This window comes from Suricata suricatta, chromosome 10 (assembly GCF_006229205.1).
Source record: "Suricata suricatta isolate VVHF042 chromosome 10, meerkat_22Aug2017_6uvM2_HiC, whole genome shotgun sequence".
NCBI classification, from domain to species: Eukaryota; Metazoa; Chordata; class Mammalia; order Carnivora; family Herpestidae; genus Suricata; species Suricata suricatta.
In genome coordinates, this window is record NC_043709.1 from 111720332 (window position 1) to 111743866 (window position 23535).

The 23535-nt window shown below is 38.8% G+C and overlaps 1 protein-coding gene across 7 annotated transcripts in view; it reads right to left on the bottom strand.

Annotated features, from left to right (window-relative positions):
• CUL2 (cullin 2) overlaps window positions 1–23535 on the bottom strand; it is a 96591-nt gene that overhangs the window by 59125 nt on the left and 13931 nt on the right. For 6 of the 7 annotated variants that reach the window (XM_029954145.1, XM_029954143.1, XM_029954142.1 and 3 more), the window contains one exon: window positions 9870–10010. In XM_029954145.1, coding sequence (XP_029810005.1) covers window positions 9870–9988 — 119 coding nt within the window. In that variant the 5' untranslated portion in view covers window positions 9989–10010. Of the gene's footprint in view, window positions 1–9869; window positions 10011–16966; window positions 17034–23535 lie in introns of all 7 variants that reach the window. The other variant, XM_029954144.1, reaches the window with a different exon arrangement.

The following is a 23535-nucleotide window of genomic DNA, read 5'->3' on the forward strand; positions in this document are numbered from 1 at the left end:
AAAAAAAAAAAAAAAAAAAACTTAAATTTTCATTATAAAAAAAATACAGAGGTAGGATGCAGGTTCTTCCTCTTCTATAGCACCATAACATTTTATATATTCTTCTACAGAATTTTACACGATATGATTTATACCTTTGCCATCCACGCTAGCCTGTATCTCCATATTCCCAGCTCCAAGGCACAATTCCTGGCACATTATAGGCATATATTAAATACCTGGTGGTGGGAGGGAGGTAGGGAATCAGTATCGCATGCTCTGCTTACTTCTCTAGTATCCTTACTCCAGAAAGAATAAGCAGCCCTCTCTACATGAGGTCGCTGACAGGTAGACTTTAGTCAGACTTTCCCATGTTCCTTCTAAATCCTTTTAATTATAATTAGTAAATAATAAAATATCTTCATGTATATATGTATATGTATTTTCTTCAATATACTGTTATAATAAACACAAATTTTTCTTTACAATAAAAAAGGGGCAAAAATATCCACGTAGTGTAATATTACTGTACCAGTTTTTTTGTAGAAAAATATACAGTAGGAAACAAACTATTACAATTATTGTTTTATTTTTATGTTTTGAGCAGGAGAGGGGCAGAGAGGAAGGGAGACACAAAATCAAAAGCAGGCTGCAGGCGCCAGGCTCCAAACGGTCAGCACAGAGCCCCACGTGGGGCTCGAACTCATCAACAGCGAGATCATAACCTGAGCTGAAGTCGGACACTTAACCCACAAAGCCACCCCAGGCACCGCTTACCATTATTTTAAATCAACTTAAATACAAAGAAAATTTACAAAATAGATTAAGTAAAAGGGTATATAAGAACTATTTACCAACAATAACATAAATAAATTCTTTAAAAAGTAGAAATTTTAACATGCATTACCTAAGAAAGAATTGAGAAATTTATTTGGACACAAATATAGAAAATTGATAATAGTGTGAAGATAGGAGAAGCAATGTGAAAATGCAGAAGAAAGGTGCTCCAAAATAATGAATTACATGAGCTCCTGGATGCAGCTTGGAGCCTCTCTAGGTTTCAGTTATAAATTCATGGGGGGGAAAGAAGTCCTAGTTCACTACATAATTTAAATCTCTAAGTTTTGTTTTACTATAGAGATTTATATTCAATCCCAATTAGTGGTCACAATCTTACCCTAGTAAAATCAGATATAAAAGTCAGAATTAGACGTATTAGAAGTGAGGGGAGTAGTTACCTCTAGTGACTGAGGGGTAAGAAGGGGTGCTTCTGGGAAGCTAGGAGTGTTCTATTTATTGGGTCCATGGGTATGTTCACATTATGAAAATTCACCTGTATGTTAATGAGCCCGTGTGTATACTTAAATTTTATTTTTAAAAAAGACTAAGTTTAGCCAGAATCCAGATCAACTATTCTTTTAGCAAAGGTGTGGTGTATTTAAGATCTTTTAAGTTCTGAATTTAAGTTCAAGAATTTTCATCCATATTTGCTCTCTTTTTCCTGAAGCCAAAAATATACTTGATACTGAAAAATTAACATGCTTCAATACCCTAATTTCAGCATGACATGCTAATTATGTTTCTATCACCAAAATTAGTATCACAACTTATCCAGTGCATGGACATGTAAACAAAATTGATTAAAAGGACTCACACCACAGGACTTACCTTATTTCCACTTAGGGAAAAAGGATCTGTGCATGGCAGGAAATCCATGGAAACTTTCCCATTTCAATCCATATGCGGGATTTATATGCCGTTTGACATTCTCAGTGAGAATGTACTTTTGTATTTCTTTGGGGGGGTTGTATTTTTTTTAAATCTTTTAAATGTTTATTTATTTTTAAGAGACAGACAGACAGAACTTGAGCAGTGGAGGGGCAAAAAGGGAGGGAGACACAATCTGAAGCAGGCTCCAGGCTCCTAGCTATCAGCACAGAGCCTGACATGGGGCTTGAACATACAAACCGCGAGATCAGGACCTGAGCTGAAGCCGGAAGCGTAACCGACTGAGCCACCCAGGTGTTTCTTTTTAACGAAGTCCACCTTAATAAATCTTTTAATTGGTTAAGTCATCATAGTTTGGGGTCTCAGTTAACCACTGTATAATGTCACTTAACTGTCTAAAACATGTTCCTAAATATGTTAGTTTTCTCTGACCTACTGAAATATTTAATCACCTTGAAAATGTTGAGGCCTTCGGAAGACTACCAAAATCTCTACCATTCCATTGTGACTTGGTTATAGACAAGGCGCTTTTAAAAGACAAAAAATGGGAAATAACTGGAGGTCAGATTTAGATTTAAACACTCTCTTCTCCAAAGTTATCTTTTCCTTAAGTTACTCTTTAGTAAGCCAGGATATAAAAATTCTTCTATTATGAACTTTCCACTTACAAATTTTCACAGTCAAAAAACAAAACTGTAGGGTTGCTTGGATGGCTTGGTCAGTTAAGCATCTGACACCTCTGAGAGAAAGAAAGATCAAGAGAATGAACATGAGCGAAGAAGGACAGAGATTGACAGGGAGACAGAGAATCCCAAGCAGGACCCATGCTGTCAGCGCAGAGCACAATTTGGGGCTGGAACCACCGGCTGCAAGATTCCGACCTAAGCTGAAATCAAGAGTCAGTCAGCTTCTGTTGCTTGATATTGGCGCAGGTTGTGATTTCGTAGGTGAGATCTAGCCCCAGGTGGGTCTCCACACTGAGCATGGAGCCTGCCTGGGATTCCCTTCTCCCTCTCTCTCAGCCCCTCCCAGTTCGAATGTGTGCACATGCGTGGGCACTCTCTCTAAAAATAAACAAACACACACAACTATTCCAGAGCAAAAGTTCTGAACCCTGTTACAACCAAAGGACAGTACTGACCAGCAGCAAAATTATTTTAGCTCATTTTCTCTATTAAAAGGTGCTTCCTATGCTTGGGTTTAACTTTTAATTTTAACACTATTAATCACCTGGGTGGTTCAGTTGGTTAAGTGTCTGACTCCATCTCAGGTCATGATCTCGCAGTTCATGAGTTCAAGTCCCGCATCAGGCTCCGTTCAGAGCCTGGAGCCTGCTTCGGATTCTGTGTCTCCCTCTCTCTACCCATTCCCCTGCTCGTGCTCTCTCTCTCAAAAATAAACATTAAAAAAAAGAAAGAAAGAAAAGGAGGAACACTGTTATTATTATTTTTCGGGTCTTGACACTGGACTGCAAAATCTACCTTCCTTTCCTCTGCCTCCCCTTCCCCTCAACTATCATTGTCATTGTCTTGTCTTTTTCTATCTGAACTCTTACCTCCACCTCCCCCACCCCATGGCCCTCGTCCTATTTGTCCTGGTCCTGCTGAGGGCTACTGCAGATGATTCTCATTAGAGACAAGAAAAAGAGGAGCACCTGGATGGTTCAGTCAGTGGACCATGCAACTACTGATCTTGCGGTTGTGAGTTCAAGCCCTATGTCAGATACAGAGATTATTTAAAAATAAAATCTTTATCCAAAAAAAAAAATTTAATGACAGAGCACCTGGGTGGCTCAGTTGGTTAAGTGTCTGACTCTTCGTTTCGGTGCAGGTCATTATCTCACAGTTTGTGGGTTCGAGCCCAGCATCAGCCCAGCTAGCATGGAGCCTGCTTGGGATTCTCTCTCTCCCCCTCTCTGCCCAACCACTGTTCACGCTGTCTCTCTCTCTCAAAATAAATAAACTTAAAAAAAAAAAAAAACAAACTAGAAAGAAAGCAGGCAAGCAAGCAAGCAAGGAGAAAACGAAAGTGATAACAGAAAACAAGTCCTGGTGAAAAAACTAATTACAAACAGAGGTAGGAAGGCAAACCATAAGTGACGCTTAAATACAGAGAACTGAGGGTTGATGGGCGGGGGAGGTAGGAAAGGGGGACACCAGTGATGGGCACTGAGGAGGGCACTTGCTGGGATGAACACTGGGTGTTGTATGAAAGCAATGAATCATGGAAATCTATCCCCAAAACCAGTATGTTATATATACTATATGTTAGCCAATTTGACAATAAATTATTTTAAAAAAAGGAACCAAACCCTAGGAAGAGAAGTACAATGGGTTCTCATTATGAAGATATAGCTTATAGATTCGTATGGATGTGCTTTTAAGTTATTTATTACATATAATAGTAAACAAATTTTAAATAGTGCTGGATTAGTTAAAAAAAAAAAAAAAAGTAGGGGCACCTGGGTGGCTCAGTCAGGTAAGCGTCCGACTTCAGCTCAGGTCATGATCTCATAGTTTGTGGGTTCAAGCCCTGTATTGGGCTCTGTGCCGACAGCTCAGAGCCTGGAGTCTGCTTCAGATTCTGTGTCTCCCTCTCTCTCTGCTCCTCCCCCATTCATGCTGATTTTGTTTCAATAATAAATAAACATTAAAAAAGTATACTCTGGTTTCTTTTCATATCGTATATAAATCTTTCACTTTGTACTTAAAAAAAGAGGGAAAAAAAGATGATCTTAAATTTGAAAATGGTACAATGACCAAAACAGCGCTGGCAATAAAAGATAAAGATCTTTATTGACATTTCTGAAGAGAAAGAACAAACATGCAACATATAAAAAGATGCAGTATCTATGAAATCACCAACTAGCAAGCAAGGATATAAAATTATTGGTTAAATGGAAAAACTTTGAAGTGTAACTACAGAATCACAATAATCAAGTATTAGTCTGATTTAATTTGGAATAGAGTGAAAATGTTACTGATGCTTCAAGCAGAGACAACTACAGATAAAATCTTTTCCAATCTGTACAATCTAAGAAAGAAGGATGGGCTACTAAGTGCAGATGCTAAGGTTAATAAAAAGTTCTCCGTAAATTTTTGTCAGGATCATCAAGGATGATGTTTAAGCATCCAACTTCAGCTCAGGTCATCATCTCACAGTTCGTGGGTTCGAGCCATACCTCAGGCCCTGCACTGACAGCTCAGAACCTGGAGCCTGTTTCAGACTCTGTCTTCCTCTCCCCCTCTGTACCTCCCTGCTCATGCTCTGTCTCCTAAAAATGAATAAATGTTTAAAAATAAACAAATAATAAATGAGAACACTGGTACGTTTGGTTTTAAAGCCTGGCTTCCCTACCTGGGAGAAAAACATTCATGCAGGCAATCATAGATTTCCCCTTACATAATCATTTTGGACTTATATAAAACCATTTAGAATTTACTTGTCCTTAAATAGTTTCGAGATTACACTTCAGGGTTTTGGAATTGTCCTAATAGCTACCAAAAGTCAGAAAACCATTAATAAAAATAACCAAACGGCCAAAGAATCCCAACCCAAAAAAGCAATAGTAAATCTAGATCTACACCTGGCCTCATACTGTAGAAAAGCTCTTGATACACATCCTTAGTAAACCACCCTAACTACTGCAGTAAAACTGTGACGAAGCTTTTGTTATGACGAATCACTTGTGTTAGGCCAAATTAATTAGCATAACACACACATGTCATTTTACATGCCAAAGGGACTCAACAAAAAGCTATCATGATTGCTAATTAGATGACCCCGATAGGGAGAGTATCCTAGACTTTTCAGGTGGGTCTAATCCAATCAAATGAGCCTTTTTAAAGGTTGTTTTTTTTTTTTAAATGTTTATTTATTTGAGAGAGAGACCAAGAGCATGTGTTCATGCCTGCAGGAGTAGGAGAGGGGCAGAGAGAATCCCAAGGTGGCTCCATGCTATCAGGGCCAAAATGTCAGGCTCGATTCCATGAACCATGACATCATGACCGGAGCCAAAATCAAGAGTTGGCTCTGCTCTTTCTCAGCCAACTGAGCCTCCCAGGTGCCCAGTGTGAGATAATAAAAGGATGTTTCCTTAACCCCCTAAATCATGGCAATTCGTTACGCATTTAAAAAAGGTGTCTTTCATTTACATTTCCTATTAACCAGACTGTCTTGCATAGTATCTGGTTGCAGGATATTTATGACGGTCAGTGTTAAGAACCCTGTTTATCAACAAACTAAGAGGACTAACCAAATACTGATGCTATTTATTTCATATTTAAAGAAGCTTCATGACATTTAGTTGACAGTAGCTGTTCACTCACCAAATATTTGCTAAGTATCTATATGTATCAGATGCTGGGAATACAGTAATGCACAAAAAGGGTAAGATCCCTGCCCTTACGGAGCTCATATTTAGTAAAGATGTTTGTGGACAAGGATTAGTAGGTTCTGTGCTTACACATGTTAAACACTTCAACTAGCAGACCAACTTTCCTTAATGCCCACTTCAAAAATTTTTTAGGTGGCACCTGGATGGCTCAGTTGGTTGGGCGTCCAACTTCAGCTCAGGTCATGATCTCATGATTCATGAGTTTAACCCTCACATTGGGCTCTGTGCTGACAGCTTGGAGCCTGGAGCCTGCTTCAGATTCTGTGTCTCCCTCTATCTCTGCCCCACCTCCTCTCACACTCTCTCTCCAAAAAAAAAAAAAAAAGACAGAAAGAAAGAAAATTTTAAGATTGTAAGAGCACGGGAGCATTTTATGTCTGCATTCTATCCCACAATATCAGTAAAGCATCTTATCACATCAGTAGGCCACAACATTCTCAATTGTAAAATGGGGCTATTAATGCATATTTCACAATGTCACTGGCAACAAATTAATCACATACATATACATGTTTAAAGAAAAAACCATGACACACAAAAAAATGTGCCACAGTATGATTCCATTTATAAAAAGCTCCAAATACAGAAATTACCAGTAATTGTTAGGGCTGTATGCATAAGCAGTTGTACTATTAAAAACCAACAGGGAAACAATAAGTGCAAAACTCAGAATAGTGGTTGCTTCCAAGGGAAAGAAGTGGGTTTGTGAGCTAAGACATGTAGTAGGGGGAAGAGTTGGACCCTGGCAGTGTTCTAATTTTCAACCTGTGTGGTGGTTATGCGGGTGACTGCTTTATAGTTATCTGTACAATACCACATGTACACCTTAGGAATTTTTCCACATATGTCCCAGTTAACCCCTGAACAACATGGGAGTGAAGGGCATCAACCTCCCCAGAAAAAAAAAAAACCATGTATAACTTTTCACTCCCCCAAAACTAAGCTCATACCCTACTACTGACTTTTATCTTAGCTGAAACATAAACAGTGGTTAACACATTTCTGTATTTTATATGTATTAGATACTGTATTCGTACATAAAGCTAGAGAAAAGATAATCTTATTAAAATTGTTAAGAAGAGAAAACACATTTACAATACTATACTGTATTTATTTTTTAAAAATGTGTAAGTGGATACACACAGTCCAAACTTGTGCTGTTCAAGAGGCAGCTGCATTACAATTCACGTGCCCCCAAAATGCTTTATTTGAAGATCAAGTACTGGGCGCCTAGGTGGCTCGGACAGTTAAGCGTCCAACATCAGCTCAGGTCATGATCTCGCGGTTCACAGGTTCAAGGCCCATGCCAGGCTCTGTGCTGACCGCTCAGAGCCTAGACCCTGCTTTGGATTCTGTCTCCTTCTCTCTCTGCCCACTCCCCACTCTACCTCTCAAAAAAATAAACATTAAAAAAATTTTTTTTAAAGATCTAGTGCTATCATACATGATGGTACGCAATTTTGGGGAAGCTTTTTTCCATTTTCAAAAGATTAAAGTTTTATAGCCTCTAAAATTTCTACCTAAGACATCCAAGGGTCAGAAGTCAACCTTATATTCTTGGGTAAAAAATAATATGGAAAAGGTGAGAATTTTACTCTCAGGACAATTAGTAACACAGTGCTTTATTTTCCAAAATAAAATTTAAAGTAAGAAATTCCATTTTTAATTTTACTGTTTCTGTAGCTTTATTTCAAAGGGAGGAGAAGAAAATTCATGCACAGGTCAAGAATGACTGGATGAATCAAACAATAAACATCTTAGAAATAATGACTGAACAGGCACTTTCCAAAGAAGTTGGGTATTTCTATGACCAACTCCTTCTTTCTCTGTTCATTATTTTAGTTGAAATAGCCATAAAACTTCCTATGTACTCATCTAATGAAATCTCATTAACACACAGCCTTTAACACTTGTTCCATTTTATTAAGATTCCTACACAAAAAAAAGATTCCTATGCAAAAACAATCCATGATGTTCGATTAAAAAATTAAGATTAAGTCACTAATAAGTTTGTCAAAGGCAGAATCTATATCAAGTATCCTCTAGATAAACTGGCAAGCACAGGAATTAGATATTAGGAATCTCATAGTCAAGTATGTGTTCATTCAGTTACTAACTGCATGAGTCTGGGCAGGTCCTTTTATCCCTGAGTATCAATTTCCTCATGTTACATGAAGACAATAATTACATCTGCCCCACAATCTGATAGTCTTGTTTGAAGTACTGAATAATATAAAAAATATAAAACACCTCTGCAAACTATGAGAGCTCCCAGGAACATTACCATCATTTTATTTATCTTAGTGCCTAGAACACAGGCACTAACAACAAATGTTGTTAAATAACTAACAAATGTTTCTTACCAATGACTACAAGTGCAATCAAAGAAATGGTTTGCTGCTGGTCTAAAAAACTATGCTGTTCATGTACCAATATTCAACTTAATATTAAAACGAGTTAGGCATTGAGAACAAGGTGAATCACTGTTATGAAATCCAAGCTTTTCTAAAGAGTGTGTGCCTGCTTAGAGAGGGCAGCTACCCCCTTGGACCCAGAGGGCCGCTGGGGAGAGCTGCACAGAGTCTGAGAGAGCTCTGAACCAGCACACACATTCTGGTTAAAACCTTCACATTTCAATTTCCCCTTCTGGGAAAAGAATCTCTGGTTCTTACAGTATCCACCCCGTCTTCAAGGCCTCCTTCGGGCCCCGGGCCACTGCCATGCCATTTGGAGCCAGAGACAACCAGATTCAACCCGATCCCTTTTCTTTCCTCCAAGACATGACGTGTGTGGCGTTTCCTGTGGTAAAAGACTGAGGCAATTCAGGAGTCTGAAAGTAAGCACGTTCCGAAGTACATACGTCTCCCCCAGGTCACCCAGCCTTGGCCCCTGGGAGACACTGCGCAGAGTTGGTGGGACTGCCACCCACAGCTTTGCCCCAGATACCTGTGGCCAACGGTTCCCAGAGACCCTTTAACTTCCCAAAGAGGCTTCAGTATGTTATTATTTTTGCAGTTTTTTCTTGGCGCCAGAATTTATACCCCGAGTGCTGGGGTAACACAGTGTTTTTATATATAAGTAATATATACAGTATGTATATATTAAGAAAAAAAGATTGCTGTCATGTAGGGATGCAGGATACCAGGGTTCAGATGTTCTAGAGAAACCACAAATATGTATTTTCACTTAAACCTGCTAACTCATAAATGTTGACAAACCAATTAAACGTATTTCCAGCTGTCAAGTCACGACACTTGCCATTCGCTACCTAGAACACTCTTCTCTCAGGCATCTGTCTGACTTGCTCCCTCACTTCCGTCCAGGTACATATCACCGTCCTCAGGGAGGCCTCCTCAGACCGCCCCATCTAAAAGAGCTGCCAGACTCTGACCAGTCTCCATGGCCTTGCTCTGCTTAGCTTTCCTCCACTATACTTACCACTGCCTGGTAGTAGGAACACTGGCATTCGATTAACTGACTACCTGTTTACTGGGGAAGTGGTTCGTTATAGCGGCACCCCGAGGCCTCAAGCTGCACCGCCCCTACACACAGGTGCTCACCAAGTATTTGTTCAATGAAAGGTGATCGATTGTTGACCGCCACGTACACATAATGAACTTAGAATGTAAACAACATATTTGAAAGTAGTCACAAAAGCATAAATCTGCTCCCACGTTTCAACAAGTCTGCCGACTTCAGGGCATGTGTCAGCACTCACTGGTACAGTCACGGACGCAAAGCCACCGTCACCGTCACCAAAGGATACGAGAAGCGATCGTTCCACGTTGCTCTTTCGACGTGTTCCAACGTGACCACTGCTCTGATTGTCGTCAAAAGCTTGTTCCATGTTTCATCGAAATCTACTACTCTTGGTTTCAAAGACATTGTGCAGGCTTAGTGTTGAAATCTGTCAATTAAAAACAATGGTAATGTTAGCATGAACTCTGCAGACAAGTTAACTGTTCCCAAAGCATTGCATAATTCACACGACTGACAAAAGGGATGAGAAGAGAACCTAGCACACCGTAAAGAGACAATAAACACTGGCTCCCATCTTTCCAGGACTATACAAACAAGGAATTACACAGGATATTTACGTTCATTACAAACTCTGGGAAACAGAAAGCTTTTGCCACATTGTTTATGAGCAAGAATGTTGTTCCCGAGATTTAGAAGCCTCACTTAATGTGCTGAGGGGGGGAAAAAAGCTGGACCATATAAGTCAAAAAGCCAACTGCTCATGAGAAACTCATCATGAAAAATATGCAGGAGACACTCAATAAATGGGTTCTGGCTCCAAATCCTCATATGTGCTCCTTAAACTGGGGTATGAGACAGTATGCGGGGGAATATGAGAAGACACAAGAAAGTTTATTTTCCTAGAGCACTAGTTTAGGCAAAAGATTAGGGAGGAAATTTACAATTCTACCAAAACAAATGAATTATAGAGTAGAATGCAAAATTTACATGAACTTAAAGATTTTTTAAAAATAAATAGATTTCAAAGACTAGCAGGTTGCAGCAGAGAGCTGAGGCTCCGTCTTTGACTCTCCCAGTATCCAGTCCCATTCTCCTAATGAAAGCCTGGCTCTCGCTAGCATGGGCCCTCTGGTTCAAATGACCCTGACCTGCCTAGCAGTAAGCTAAATGATTCCTTTTGCCTAGTAGACAAGCTGTACTCTAGAAGTTAGCTGGTTTCAGTAACAAAAAAAAAGTCCCAAGGTTAGCACTAGTTTAAGTGCTAGATTCCAAATGCTTCTCAATATCACATCAGAAATACAGAATTAAAGTTTTAAAGTTCAATTTAATTGCAGAAGGGAATGCTCTTCTGACACGTATTTTAAAGCCCTCCTCAAAGTTTTCCATTATGACTGGAACTGTGAACACCACACTAGTCTGTAACCAAGGCCAACTAAGGAGGAAACCCTTTCTCTTGTCTCCTACTGTGAGGAAATAGCAGGTAGGGAATCAAGGGGAGGAGGGTAAGGAGCATAAAGGAAAAGAGGAGGAGATAAGAGGAGGAAAGTAGGTATACAAATGGAGGTGGCCCTCTACGGAAAAACAAGAGTCCAGGGCCAGATGGCTTTCCAAGGAAATTCTACCAAACGTTTTAAGGAAGAGTTAACACCTATTCTCTTGAAGCTATTCCAAAAAATAGAAATGGAAGGAAAACCTCCAAAACTCTATGAAGTCGGCATTACCTTGATTCCAAAACCAGACAAAAACCCCACTAAAAAGAGAACTACAGACCAATCTCCTTGATGAACATGAGTGCAAAAATCCTCAGCAACATACTAGCCAACTGGATCCAACAATACATCAAAAAAATTATTCACCACAACCAAGTGGGATTTATACATGGGATGTATGGCTGGTTCAATATCCACAAAATAATAAATGTGATTCATCACATCAATAAAAGAAAGGACAAGAACCACATGATCCTCTCAATAGATGCAGAGAAAGCATTTGACAAAATACAGCATCCTTTCTTGATAAAAAAAAAAAACCTTAAGAAAGCAGGGACAGAAGGATCATACCTCGAGATCATAAAAGCTATATATGAAAGACCCAACACTAACATCATTCTCATTGGGGCAACACTGAGAGCTTTCCCCATAAGGACAGGAAGAAGATGGGGATATCCATTCTCACCACTGTTAGTCAACATAGTACTGGAAGTCTTAGCCTCAGCAATCAGACAACAGAAAGAAATAAAAGGCATCCAAATAGGCCAGGAGGAGGTCAAACTTCACTCTTCTCAGATGACACGATACTTCATATGGAAAACCCAAAAGATCTCACCAAAAAACTGTTAGAACCAATCCATGAATTCGGCAATGTCACAGGATATAAAAGCATTGCACAGGAATCAATTGCATTCCTATACACCAACAATGAAGCAACAGAAAGAGAAATCAAGGAATTGACCCCATTTTTAATTGCACCAAAAACCATAAAATACCTAGGAATAAACATAACCAAAGAGGCAAAAAAAATCTATACACTCAGAACTATAGAAAGCTGATGAAGGAAGTTGAGTAAGACACACAAAAAAAGGAAAAATTTCCATGCTTCTGGATAGTAAGAATAAATATTGCTAAAATGTCAGTACTACCCAAAGCAATCTACATATTCAACATAATCCCTATCAAAATAACACCAGCATTCTTCACAGAGCTAGAACAATCCTAAAATTCGTATGGAACCAGAAAAGATCCCAAATAGCTAATACAATCTTGAAAGAGGAAACCGAAGAAGGAGGCATCACAATCCCAGACTTCAAGCTGTATTTATTACAAAGCTGTAATCATCAAGACAGTATGGTGCTGGCACAAGAACAGACACTCAGATCAATGGAACAGAGCAGAGAATGCAGAAATGGACCCACAAACCTAAGGCCAACTCATCTTTGACAAACCAGGTAAGATTATTCAATGGAATAAAGATAGTCTCTTCAGCAAGTGGTGCTGGGAAAACTGGACAACGACATGCAGAAAAATGAACCTGGATCACTTTCTTACACCATACAAAAAAATAAACTCAAAATGGATGAAAGACCTAAATGTAAGACAGGAAGCCATCAAAATCCTTGAGGAGAAAGGAGGCAAGAACCTCTTTGACCTTGGCCACAGCAACTTCTTACTAAACATGGTCTCCAGAGGCAAGGGAAACAAAAGCAAAAATGAACTTATTAGGACCTCATCAAAATAAAAACCTTCTGCACAGCAAAGGGAACGATCAGCAAAACTAAAAGGCAACTAATGGAATGAGAGAAGATACTTGCAAATGACACATCAGATAAAGGACTGGTATCCAAAATGTATAAAGAACTTATCAAACTCAACACCCCAAAAACAAATAATGCAGTGAAGAAAGGGGCAAAAGACATGAGCAAACACTTTTCCAAAGAAGATATCCAGATGGCCAACAGACACATGAAGCAATGCTCAACATCACTCAGTATCAGGGAAATACAAATCAAAACCACAATGAGATACCACCTCACACCTGACAGAATGGCTAATTAACAACTTAGAAACCAACAGATGTCGGTGAGGATGTGGAGAAAGAGGATCTCTTTTGTGCTACTGGTGGGAATGCAAACTGGTACAGCCACTCTGGAAAACATATGGAGGTTCCTCAAAAAATTAAAAATAGAACTACCCTACGACCCAGCAATTACACTACTAGGTATTTATCCAAGGAATACAGGTATGCTGTTTCGAAGGGACACATGCACCCCAATGTTTATAGTAGCACTATCAACAACAGGCAAGTATGGAGAGAGCCCAAATGTCCCTCGACAGGTGAATGGATAGAGATGATGGGGTATATATACACAATGGAGTATTACTCAGCAATCAAAAGAAAGAAATCTTACCATTTGCAACTATGTGGATAGAACTAGAAGGTATCATGCTAAGCAAAATTAGTCAGAGAAAGACAAATATTCACTCATATGAGGACCTTAAAATACAAAACAAATGAAGATAAGGGAAGCAAGTAAAAATATAAAAACAGGGAGGGGGACAAAAACATAAGAAACTCTTAAATTTGGAGAACAAACAGAGGGTAATGATGGTTTGTGGGAGAGGAATAGGCTAAATGGGCCATTGAGGAATCTACTCTTAAAATCATTGTTGCACTATATGCTAAATAACTTGGATGTAAATTTTTAAAAAATTAATAATAAAAAACACTTTAGCAAAGAAAAAAAATGGTGGTGGCCCTAAGCCCTTCTTACCCTTCTGTTCTGAGAAAACAGAAGTGAGTCCAAGGAAGAAACTTCAAGGAAGAGAAAGAAAAGGAGTCAGAGAGAAAACAAACAAAATTCAATGAACCAACATATCAGACACTATCCACTGGGCTTTATTTAAATTTCTGGTACTAACCAGAACAGATGAGCAGTAATCTGTGAGCGTGAGAGAGTGAGTGAGTGAGTGAGTGAGTGTGTGTGTGTGTGTGTGTGTGTGTGTGTGTGTTGGGTGGGGGGAAGAGAAGAAACAGGGCAAGGAGAACCTAAATCTCTAGCTTTACATCAGGGAATTAACTTTAACTCCTTCTCACCCTTATTTACCACATCCTATCCAACTGTTTTCCTGAATATTTCTTAAATCCATCCATTCCTGTGTAACCCTATAAATGCTCTGGGATCAGAAGCTTACCAACTCCAGTTTGTGTTAAAATTCCATTTGCCAAAGAAATAATAATAACTTAATATTTATACAGTACTTACTCTGAGCCAAGCACTATTCCAAGTGCTTTATATAAACTCATTTAATTCCCTGAAGCATTTGATTAGGCAGGTCCAACTTTTTCCTCCATTTTCCAGGTAAGCAAAGTGAGTCAGAGGGTGATTAAGAAACCCACTTAAGGTTACAGCACTACTTAATGGTGGCCAGGAGGATTCAGACCTGAGCTAGATCCCATGCTCTTAACTGCTATATGCAACTCTACTGCCTTTACTATCATCTTTGGTGAATACTTAAATACTTGCCAGGCACCATTCTAGCCTCTGAGGATACAGTGGTCAATAAATAAAATTTGGGACCTTCAGGACACCTGGGAGGATCAGTCAGTTAGGCATCTGACTGTGGCTCAGGTCATGATCTTGCAGTTCATAGGTTTGAACCCTGCATCAGTCTCTGTGCTGACAGCTCAGAGCCTGGAGCCTGCTTTTGATTCTGTGTCGCCTCCTCTCTCTGCCCCTCCCCAACTGTGCTCGCTCCTGCACGCACTCTCTCACACACAAAAATAAACATCAAAAAAATTTTAATTCATGACCCTCAAGGTTAGAATCTCAGAACTGACAAAGACAAAATAACCCACCTAAACCAAAAAGTTGAGTATGTCACTCTTACACTTACAGCCGTTTGATATTTCCCACTATAGATAGCACTAAGTTTAAACTACTCACAACATGATTCTATTAGAATAAAGCATCTCTCCAGGTTCCTCTTCTCATGGGGCTCCCTTCCTTAACATCATAATCTAGTAACTTCTCTCTGCTTAGAGGTCATTGAACACAAAAGGCTGATTCATATAACCAGCCTTTTTTTTGTTTGTTTTTTATACCTAAAAGTCTTCTCTTTTTCTTCCTCCCCCTACCTCCCCACCCACCTAACTCCTACTGATATTATAGCCCTGGTCCAGTATATCTGCCTTTAAAAACATTCCTGGGCCCATTTAAACTAGGTTAGGTGCCCTATCTTATATATCACATGAAAATTCTATGCTTACTTCTATTAGAGCATTAACCAACATGAACTGTAATTATCTGAGTATTTCTTGGGTGTAGGGCCTATTTTGTAACTGTATTCCAAAAAGTTGCCAATGCTTCCTTCATAATAGTTTTCTTCCCTTATAAAAATGAGATATAATATCCCCTGCTTGTAAAGTATTTTAATGGTTGCACAGATTGCCTTTTAGCTTCGTTCAAGTTTTGACTTGAATGAATCACAGTCCCCTTGACTTCTCTGCTGAGGCCAACAGATATATAGTAAAGTGGGTTCATGTGCTGTGATAATCCATACTTAAGACGAATGGAAAAAACGGAAGTCAAGGTGAAAAAAGCACTAGCCTAGTGGAATATACTAGAAATTAATGAACCAACACTGAAAGTATGCTGAAACTACTAAATTCTGTTTGTGCAACAGAAAGCTCACATAACTAAAAAAAAATCTAAGTTCTTTTATCTAAACTGTTCGCATGATAATTTATTCATGAAGAATTTATATAAGAATGCTAAAGAGCAGATAAAGAAACAGGGCTATGATCACTGCATTATTCTCCTACATCTTCCAAGCTGTATGGTAACTCATAAAAACAAATAAGAGTCTTCTTCATCCCTGTGCTCTACTAGGGACTATACCAAGGTCCTATGCCTGACATCCTGCCAGGACCATTTCCATCCTCATTCAGTTAGTTAGATTATGTCCCACTGAGTATCGGCAAAGTTCAAGTCTCATATCACCACTTTAGCTTTCTTCTGAGTTTCACTCATGTAATGTTAGGATTTTTAACACTTAGGCAGTACAGAAGTACTATGCCGAAGACCCATGAGTGTTATAAGCCCTAAAAACAAATCAGAGGCTCAAAATTAAAAAATTTTTTTAAATTAAAGCAAAAAAATTAATTTCCAAATAACACTGTCAATATTAATTATAATATTTGTAAGCTCTTCATTACATTTAATTTTTTTAATGTTTTATTTATTTTTGATACAGAAAGAGAGAGACAGAGCATGAGAGAGGGGGAGGGGGAAGGAGAGAAGGAGACACAGAACTGGAAGCAGGCCCCAGGCTCTGAGCTAGCTGTCAGCACTGAGCCTGACGCAGGGCTCGAACTCACGAATGTGAGATCTGACCTGAGCCAAAGTTGGAGGCTTAATCGACTGAACCACCCAGGTGCCCCTCTTCATTACATTTAAAAACAATTTATGGACTAGATTTTCTCAGAGAACCATTTCTTATTATCAGTAGTAAATTAAATAATTATAAAAATTATTTACATACTTATAGTTATATGATCCCGAAATCCCACTCCTACATATATACCCAAGAGAAAATATGGCCACACAAAAGCTTATATACATGTGTTCATAGAAACATTATTCATAAAGGAAGAAATTCATAATTATTCATAAGAGCAGAAATTAACTCAAATGTCTATCAACAAATGGATAAAATACATTATATCCAAACAATGGATCATTCTTCCTCAATACAAGACAATGAAGTACTGACAGATGTTACAAAATGGAGGAATCTCAAAAACATACTAAGAGAATGAAGTTGGTCATAAATAAGTCTTCTGAATGCCTTCTATGCTATTTATGTTATATATTCAAGCATTACTAACCTTCAATCTGCAATTCAGCAAATCCAGACTGTAGGAAACTACTGGATAATCAGATTTCTTCCATAAACTATGCACACAGGTAAGAGAGAAGAAAAAAAGAGGGAGAGAGATGTATGGCAGGGGAATTTAACTAAGACTGAAAAGTACATTAATCAATCACAGTATGAATGACTATTTGAATGCAGATTTAAGGTCTTTTACACTAAATTATGATACCCCTGGAAACTTGGACAATGATGGGATATTAGATGACCTTAAAGAATTGATTTTTATAATTTTTATAATAATAATATTTCTTTAATGAAGAGTCCTTATCCATTAGGGTCATATTCCAAAATATGTATGAATGTAATGAAACGCTTCAAAATTAACAGCTTGCTTATGAATTTATAATTGTTGAGAATGAGTGACAACTACAATACGGGTTTATTTTATTTTTTTGGTATATATTTGCAATTTTCCAAAGGAAAAAGGTAAAAATCCTCCTCCTCAATAGCATTAATAGTTCCATAATCATGAGGTAGGGGGGAGCACATAAAAGAAATAAGAACACTTAAAAAGAAAAAAGATATTAATCTAAGAAGTCCAACATGTAATCAATATGCATCTAAGAAAATCAGAGAAAAAAGTCAAAGAAAAAAATATCCTAGAATGAAGAACATGAGTTTTTCAATTAAAAAAGGTCTACATGATACCCAGAATATTTAGTTTTAAACATAATACCCAGAATATTTAGTTTTAAACATACACAAGAGGCACCTCTTTTTGACATATTAAAACACTGGGGATAAAGAAAAGATTCCAAAAGTTTTCAGAAAAGAACAGTTTACAACAAACCCTAAGTTGGAAAGTCTTTAGATTTCTCAATAGCAACACTGGGAGGTGGAAGGTAATATAAGCAACGCTTTCAAAAATGCTCAGGGAAAATAACCACCTAGGGTTCTCTACCAAGAGTGGCATCAATTTACTTCCCATGCAGCCTCTTCTCTCAGGGAAAGAGAAGATACATTCTATAGGGAATGAAACAAACCAAAAAAGGCTTGGGATCCCAGACACAGAGGGATCTAACAAAGGAGAAAGGAACAGGAATTTTTCCGAATAGCACCTATGCAGATTTTAAAAATAATCTGTCCAGGGGTGCCTGGGTGGGTCAGGTGGTTAAGCCTCTGACTTCGGCTCAGGTCACGGTTTGTGAATTCGAGCCCCACATAGAGCTCTGTACTAACAGCTCAGAGCCTGGAGCCTGCTTTGGATTCTGTGTCTCCCTGTCTCTCTGTTCCTCCCATGCTCACGCTCTGTCTCTGTCTCTCTCTCTCTCTCTCAAAAATAAATGAACATTAAAAAATTTTTAATAAAAAAAATAAAAACTGTCTAGAAAACCCAGAAGAATAAACGGCTTCATGGGAGTTATTCCCAAGAAAAGTAGAAGCAGGAACTAATCGACTATGTCAGGTGTCAAACCTTTCTTGCAAAAAAAAAACAAACAAACAAACAAAAAAAAAAACCAGTAGAAAGCAAATACTTTAGGCTTTGAAAGCCAGTCAGTCTGTTACAACTACTCAGTTCTGCCACTGTGGCACAAAAACAGCCACAGAAAATAAGTAAATGAATGAGCATGGTTGTATCCCAATAAAACTTTACTTATAAAAAACAGGGAGAGAGAAAGATTTGGCTCCTGGGCCATATTTAGCCTGGGCCCTTCCCTTCAAACCTCCCCCTCATTGCGTGATATGTTTGGACACTGAAAGAAGCTGGCAACTCTGGTGGAGAATTTGGGGACAATTTAGGTGGAATACATTAAAAAGTAAGCAAAGGATTAAGCAAAGAGTTCCTAGTTAGGACACAAAAAGCCTGAATAATAAAAGAAAAAACTGATAAAAAATTGGACTTCATCAATATTAACTTATATATAACAACATATATAATAACTTATATATAACAATAATAGTGTTGTAGGACACAAAATCAATGTATAAAAATCTGTTGTATTGGGGCACCTGGGTGGCTCAGTCAGGCCATGATCCAGGGTCGTGAGACTGAGCCCTGCACTTGGCTGTGCACTGAACATGGAGCCTGTTCTATCGCTCTGCCCCTCTCTCCCCAGCTCGTGTGCCCTCGCTAAAGATAAAAAAAAAATCTGTTTTATTTCTATACACTAAAAACTATCAGAAATAGAAATGAGAAAACAATCCCATTTACAATTGCACCAAAAGGAATACTTATGAATAAATTTAACCACAGAGGTGGAAGACCTGTACACTAAAAACTGTAAGACACTGGAAAAAAATTGAAGAAAACAAACGAAAAATATTCCATGCTAAAGACGTTCCTTATTCCACGCTAAAGACATTCCATGTTAAAACGTCCATACTATCTAATGCAATCTACTGAGTCAATGCAATGCCTATCAAAATTCCAATGGCATTTTCCCCCACAGAAATAGGAAAAACTATGCTAAAATATGTATGGAACAAAATGATAACACAAACTCATATATACAGAGAACAGACTGGCAGCTGCCAAACATAGGGAGTAAGCAAAATGGATGTAGGGGATCAAAAGGTATAAACTTGCCCAGTTATAAAATAAGTAAATCCTGGGGATGTCATGTACATATAACATGAACAGTTAACAATACCATGTTACATATTTGAAAGTAAGAGAGTAAATCTTAAAAGTCCTCATCACAAAAATATTTTATAACTATGTATGGTAATAGATATTAACTAGACATACTGTGTTGATCATCTGGCAATATATATAAATACTAATTTAATAGTAAAATGTTATATGGCAATCATATCTGAACAGAAAAGAAATGAAATAAAATGAAAAGCTACAGTCTGGAAGAAAATAGTTGTAAGACATAGGACAGATACAGACACACACACACACACACACACACACACACACACACAGGACTATGTAAAGAACTCTCTCACAACTCAATAATAAGAAAAATACAATCCAGTTAACAAATAGCCAAAAGACCCAAAGTGTTCAGAAATACTGATGGCAAATGAATACATAAAGCAATTCAACATCATTAGTCATTAGAAAACTGCATATTGAGAGATCAACAAGATACCACGATTCATCTATTGAAATGGGTCAAAAAAACTGACAGAATCAAATGTTGATGGGGATGTGGAGCACCAGAAACTCTCATTTGTGCAAGTGGAAATTTAAAACAAAATAACCACTTAGGCGGTTTCTCTTAAACATACACCTTTCACTTGACCCAGTAATCCCATTTTTGAGGATGTATATATTAGAAATAAAGGTAAACATTTACCCAAAAAAAAAAAAAACCTACACACAAATTCTTAGAGCACTTTAATTCATAACTGCCCCAAACTCGAGACAACCCAAATGTCCATCAACTGGTGAATGGAAAAACAAAATATTGTGCATCCACACTGTGATATACTAGTGAGCAAAAAATGGAAATTACTGATATATGGACAAGAATAGATGATTCCCAAAAGCATTAGCCAAGTCAAAGAAGAGACTCATTACATCACCTACTGTAGGATTCAATTTACATGACATTCTGGGAAAGGCAAAAAATACAGGGACATACATCAGACCACTGGTTGTCAGAGGCATACTAAAGACTACAAAAGAGCAAAAGGAAACTCTTGGGGTGATATGAACTATGATGGTAGTTACACAACCATATAAATTTACCAAAATTCAAATAACTGTACATCTTTTCTTAGGGTAAATTTTTCTAGGTATAAATTACATTTCCATAAACCTGACCCCTCAAACTCAAGATATCCCTTCTCCTGCAATATTCCATATCTCAGTAAATGACATCGTCACTCACTGAGTTCCTCAAGCCAGAAATTTTATTAGTCATTCTTTATATCTCTTACTGTCCTCCACAAATCAATCCAATCCATAAGTTCTGTCAACTCCATCTTGTAACCCTTTCTTGAATTCATCCATTTCTTCCCATCCCCACTACCACCACCTTAATCCAAACTACCACCTCTTATCCAACTACTGCCACAGTTTCCTAAGTGACCTGCCTGTACTCCCTGGTACAGGCCATACCATGGCCAACATAAGCTTTCTAAAATGTAAATCTCATTATTTCATACCCTCATTTAAAAATTTTCAAAGACTAACTTATAGTCTTTAGCATGTATCAAATATTTTACTGTTTAACAAAAAAATAAAACCCTGTGCTGTCCTAATTTGACGCTCTTGGCATCTTTCTCACAAAATGGTATATTTTACTAATATTTGGAAAACAAAAATTTTTAAATGAGTTACCAGTTTTAAGAGAAGAGCCAGGCAACCTAAGATAAAGAAGAGAATAAAGAAATAATCAGAAAAATCCCATTGAAAGAGGAGCCAAGATGGTGGAGAGGAAGAAATCTCTGTAAACTTCGTCTGCCCCATCTATTGAACTGAGAAGGACATTGCTCTCATCTGCAAGATGTGAAGGAGAAAATACGGACTCCAGAAAGAAGACAACCTCAAGATACCTGAGTGAGTGAGTGCAAACTGGGGAGATTATACAATGGGCCGGCCCGAGACGGGCAGGGGAGGTGGGGGCCCCAGCCCAACATGGGGCAAGCGCACGGAGCCCGAGAGACAAAGGGAAGAGACAGAGAGACTGAACACACTCATAGTACTGTCTCTGGGGAAGAGGTAAAGAACCCTTAACTGCGCTTGGAGAGAGAAACTCACTCCATAGATAACTGCTGGGTGGCCCAAATCCCAAACCCAGGTGGCGCAAGGGAAATAACAGCTTCCAGCCCTGCGCCATCTCTGCGGAGAATCAGCGGCCTTGGCAGCGGCGGCGACAAGGGCACTCACTTCGACCTCGGTTTTGGGAGTGGGAGCATGCACCTCATTTCCACGACGCCTCTCGCCCCCAGCACCGGCCGCACAAATCCCAAATCCCGGGTCCCAACAGGGAAAAAATAGCCCCCACACCTACATGATCCCAGCAGGGGGCTTGCAGTCCTGGAAGCTTTGGCGCACGATTAGGCAGCAGGAGCTTCCAGCTCTTTTTCCACAGTGCTCGGCGCCTTGGGCAACAGCTGCTCAAAGCCAGGAGAAACTCATTCAGCCCCCAACATGATCGCGATCCCAGTTGGGGGTTGGGAATCCGCAGTAGAGTCTGTGACCAGCGCACTTCACCTCCTGCTGTACATCTTGCCTCAGGCTGTACACCTCGCCTGAGGCAGGGACAGCCTAAATCCCTGCCTGAACCAAGATAAACAGATTCCTCCCCCTAAGAAGCCAGCCACCAAAGCAAATACATCTCATCTGTGGTAGCATAAAATTGCATGGACTGGACCTTTGAACCGAGGCAAGCCTGGAAAATACAGCTAGGCTCAACTGCAGTACAAGGAGATCGGACTCATTAGAGTGGCCTATAGTGTGTAGTTCTAGCAGAGCTTGGTGTGCCGCCATTCTACTCTCTACAGACACCAAGGCGGAGCCTCTGAGAGCAGCCTCCGAAACCTACCACACCAAACCACGCCTATCCACAGGGGGAGCTGCTTTCCATTTTTTTTTTTTTAATAATTTTTTTCTTTTTCTCTTTTTCTTCTTTTTCTTCTTCTTCTTTTAGTACTTATTCTTTATTATTACTTTTTTACTTAAATTTTTTAAAATTTTTATTCCTTATTTTCCTTTCTCCCTTTTTTTTACCTTCTTGCAATTCAGATATATTCTCCTGTATCTCATCCTTACCTCTCCCGTCAACGGGTCATACACTTTTAGACTGTCCACGGTCCTTTGCTGTCTCTGAACCCCTTTATTTTTTTCTTTGTTTTCTTCTTCTCTTCTTTTCGTCTCGTTCCTCTCCGTTTTCTTTCTTTTCATTCCCCCTTTTAATGTGTTTGTTTGTGAAATTTGTGCGTTTGTGTGCTTCTGTTCCGTGTTTGTCTGTTTTCCTTCTTAAGGCTACACCAAGAAACAAACCAAGTGTGCATGACAGCGAGTCCCAAGAATTGCTGAGTAGGGAAATAAAATATTCAAAGGCACAACAAGAGAAACTGAGAGACACCATTAAAAGAATATTTCCTGAAATGACAGGCCCTGGACAGTCAATAAGCCTCCTTTAACAGAGAAATATTAACAATTGCACAGTGCACAACGAGCTTTCTAAAGGTGACAAGAAACAGAAAATTAGCAAAAAAGACAAAACGAAGGAACTCTCCCCTGAAGAACCTCCAGGAGGAAGCCACAGCCACAGAACTGCTCAAGGCAGATCTAGACAACGTATCGGATCATGAATTTAAAAAACTTGTCATAAAATTAATCACTGGGGTTGAGAAAAGCATCAAAGAATCACCGGAGACAATGACTAGGCACTATGATGAGTTAAAAAAGGCTATAGGTGAGGTGAATAAATGGAGGCAGCCACCTCAAGGATTGACGAGGCAGAGAGAAGAATAGGTGAATTAGAAGATTTGGTTATAGCAAAAGAGGAAGCTGAAAAAAAGAGAGAGAAATTAATCCAGGAGCAGGAAAGGAGAATTTGAAATCTGAGTGATACAATCAAATGGAACAAAACAACATCCATATCATAGGAATTCCTG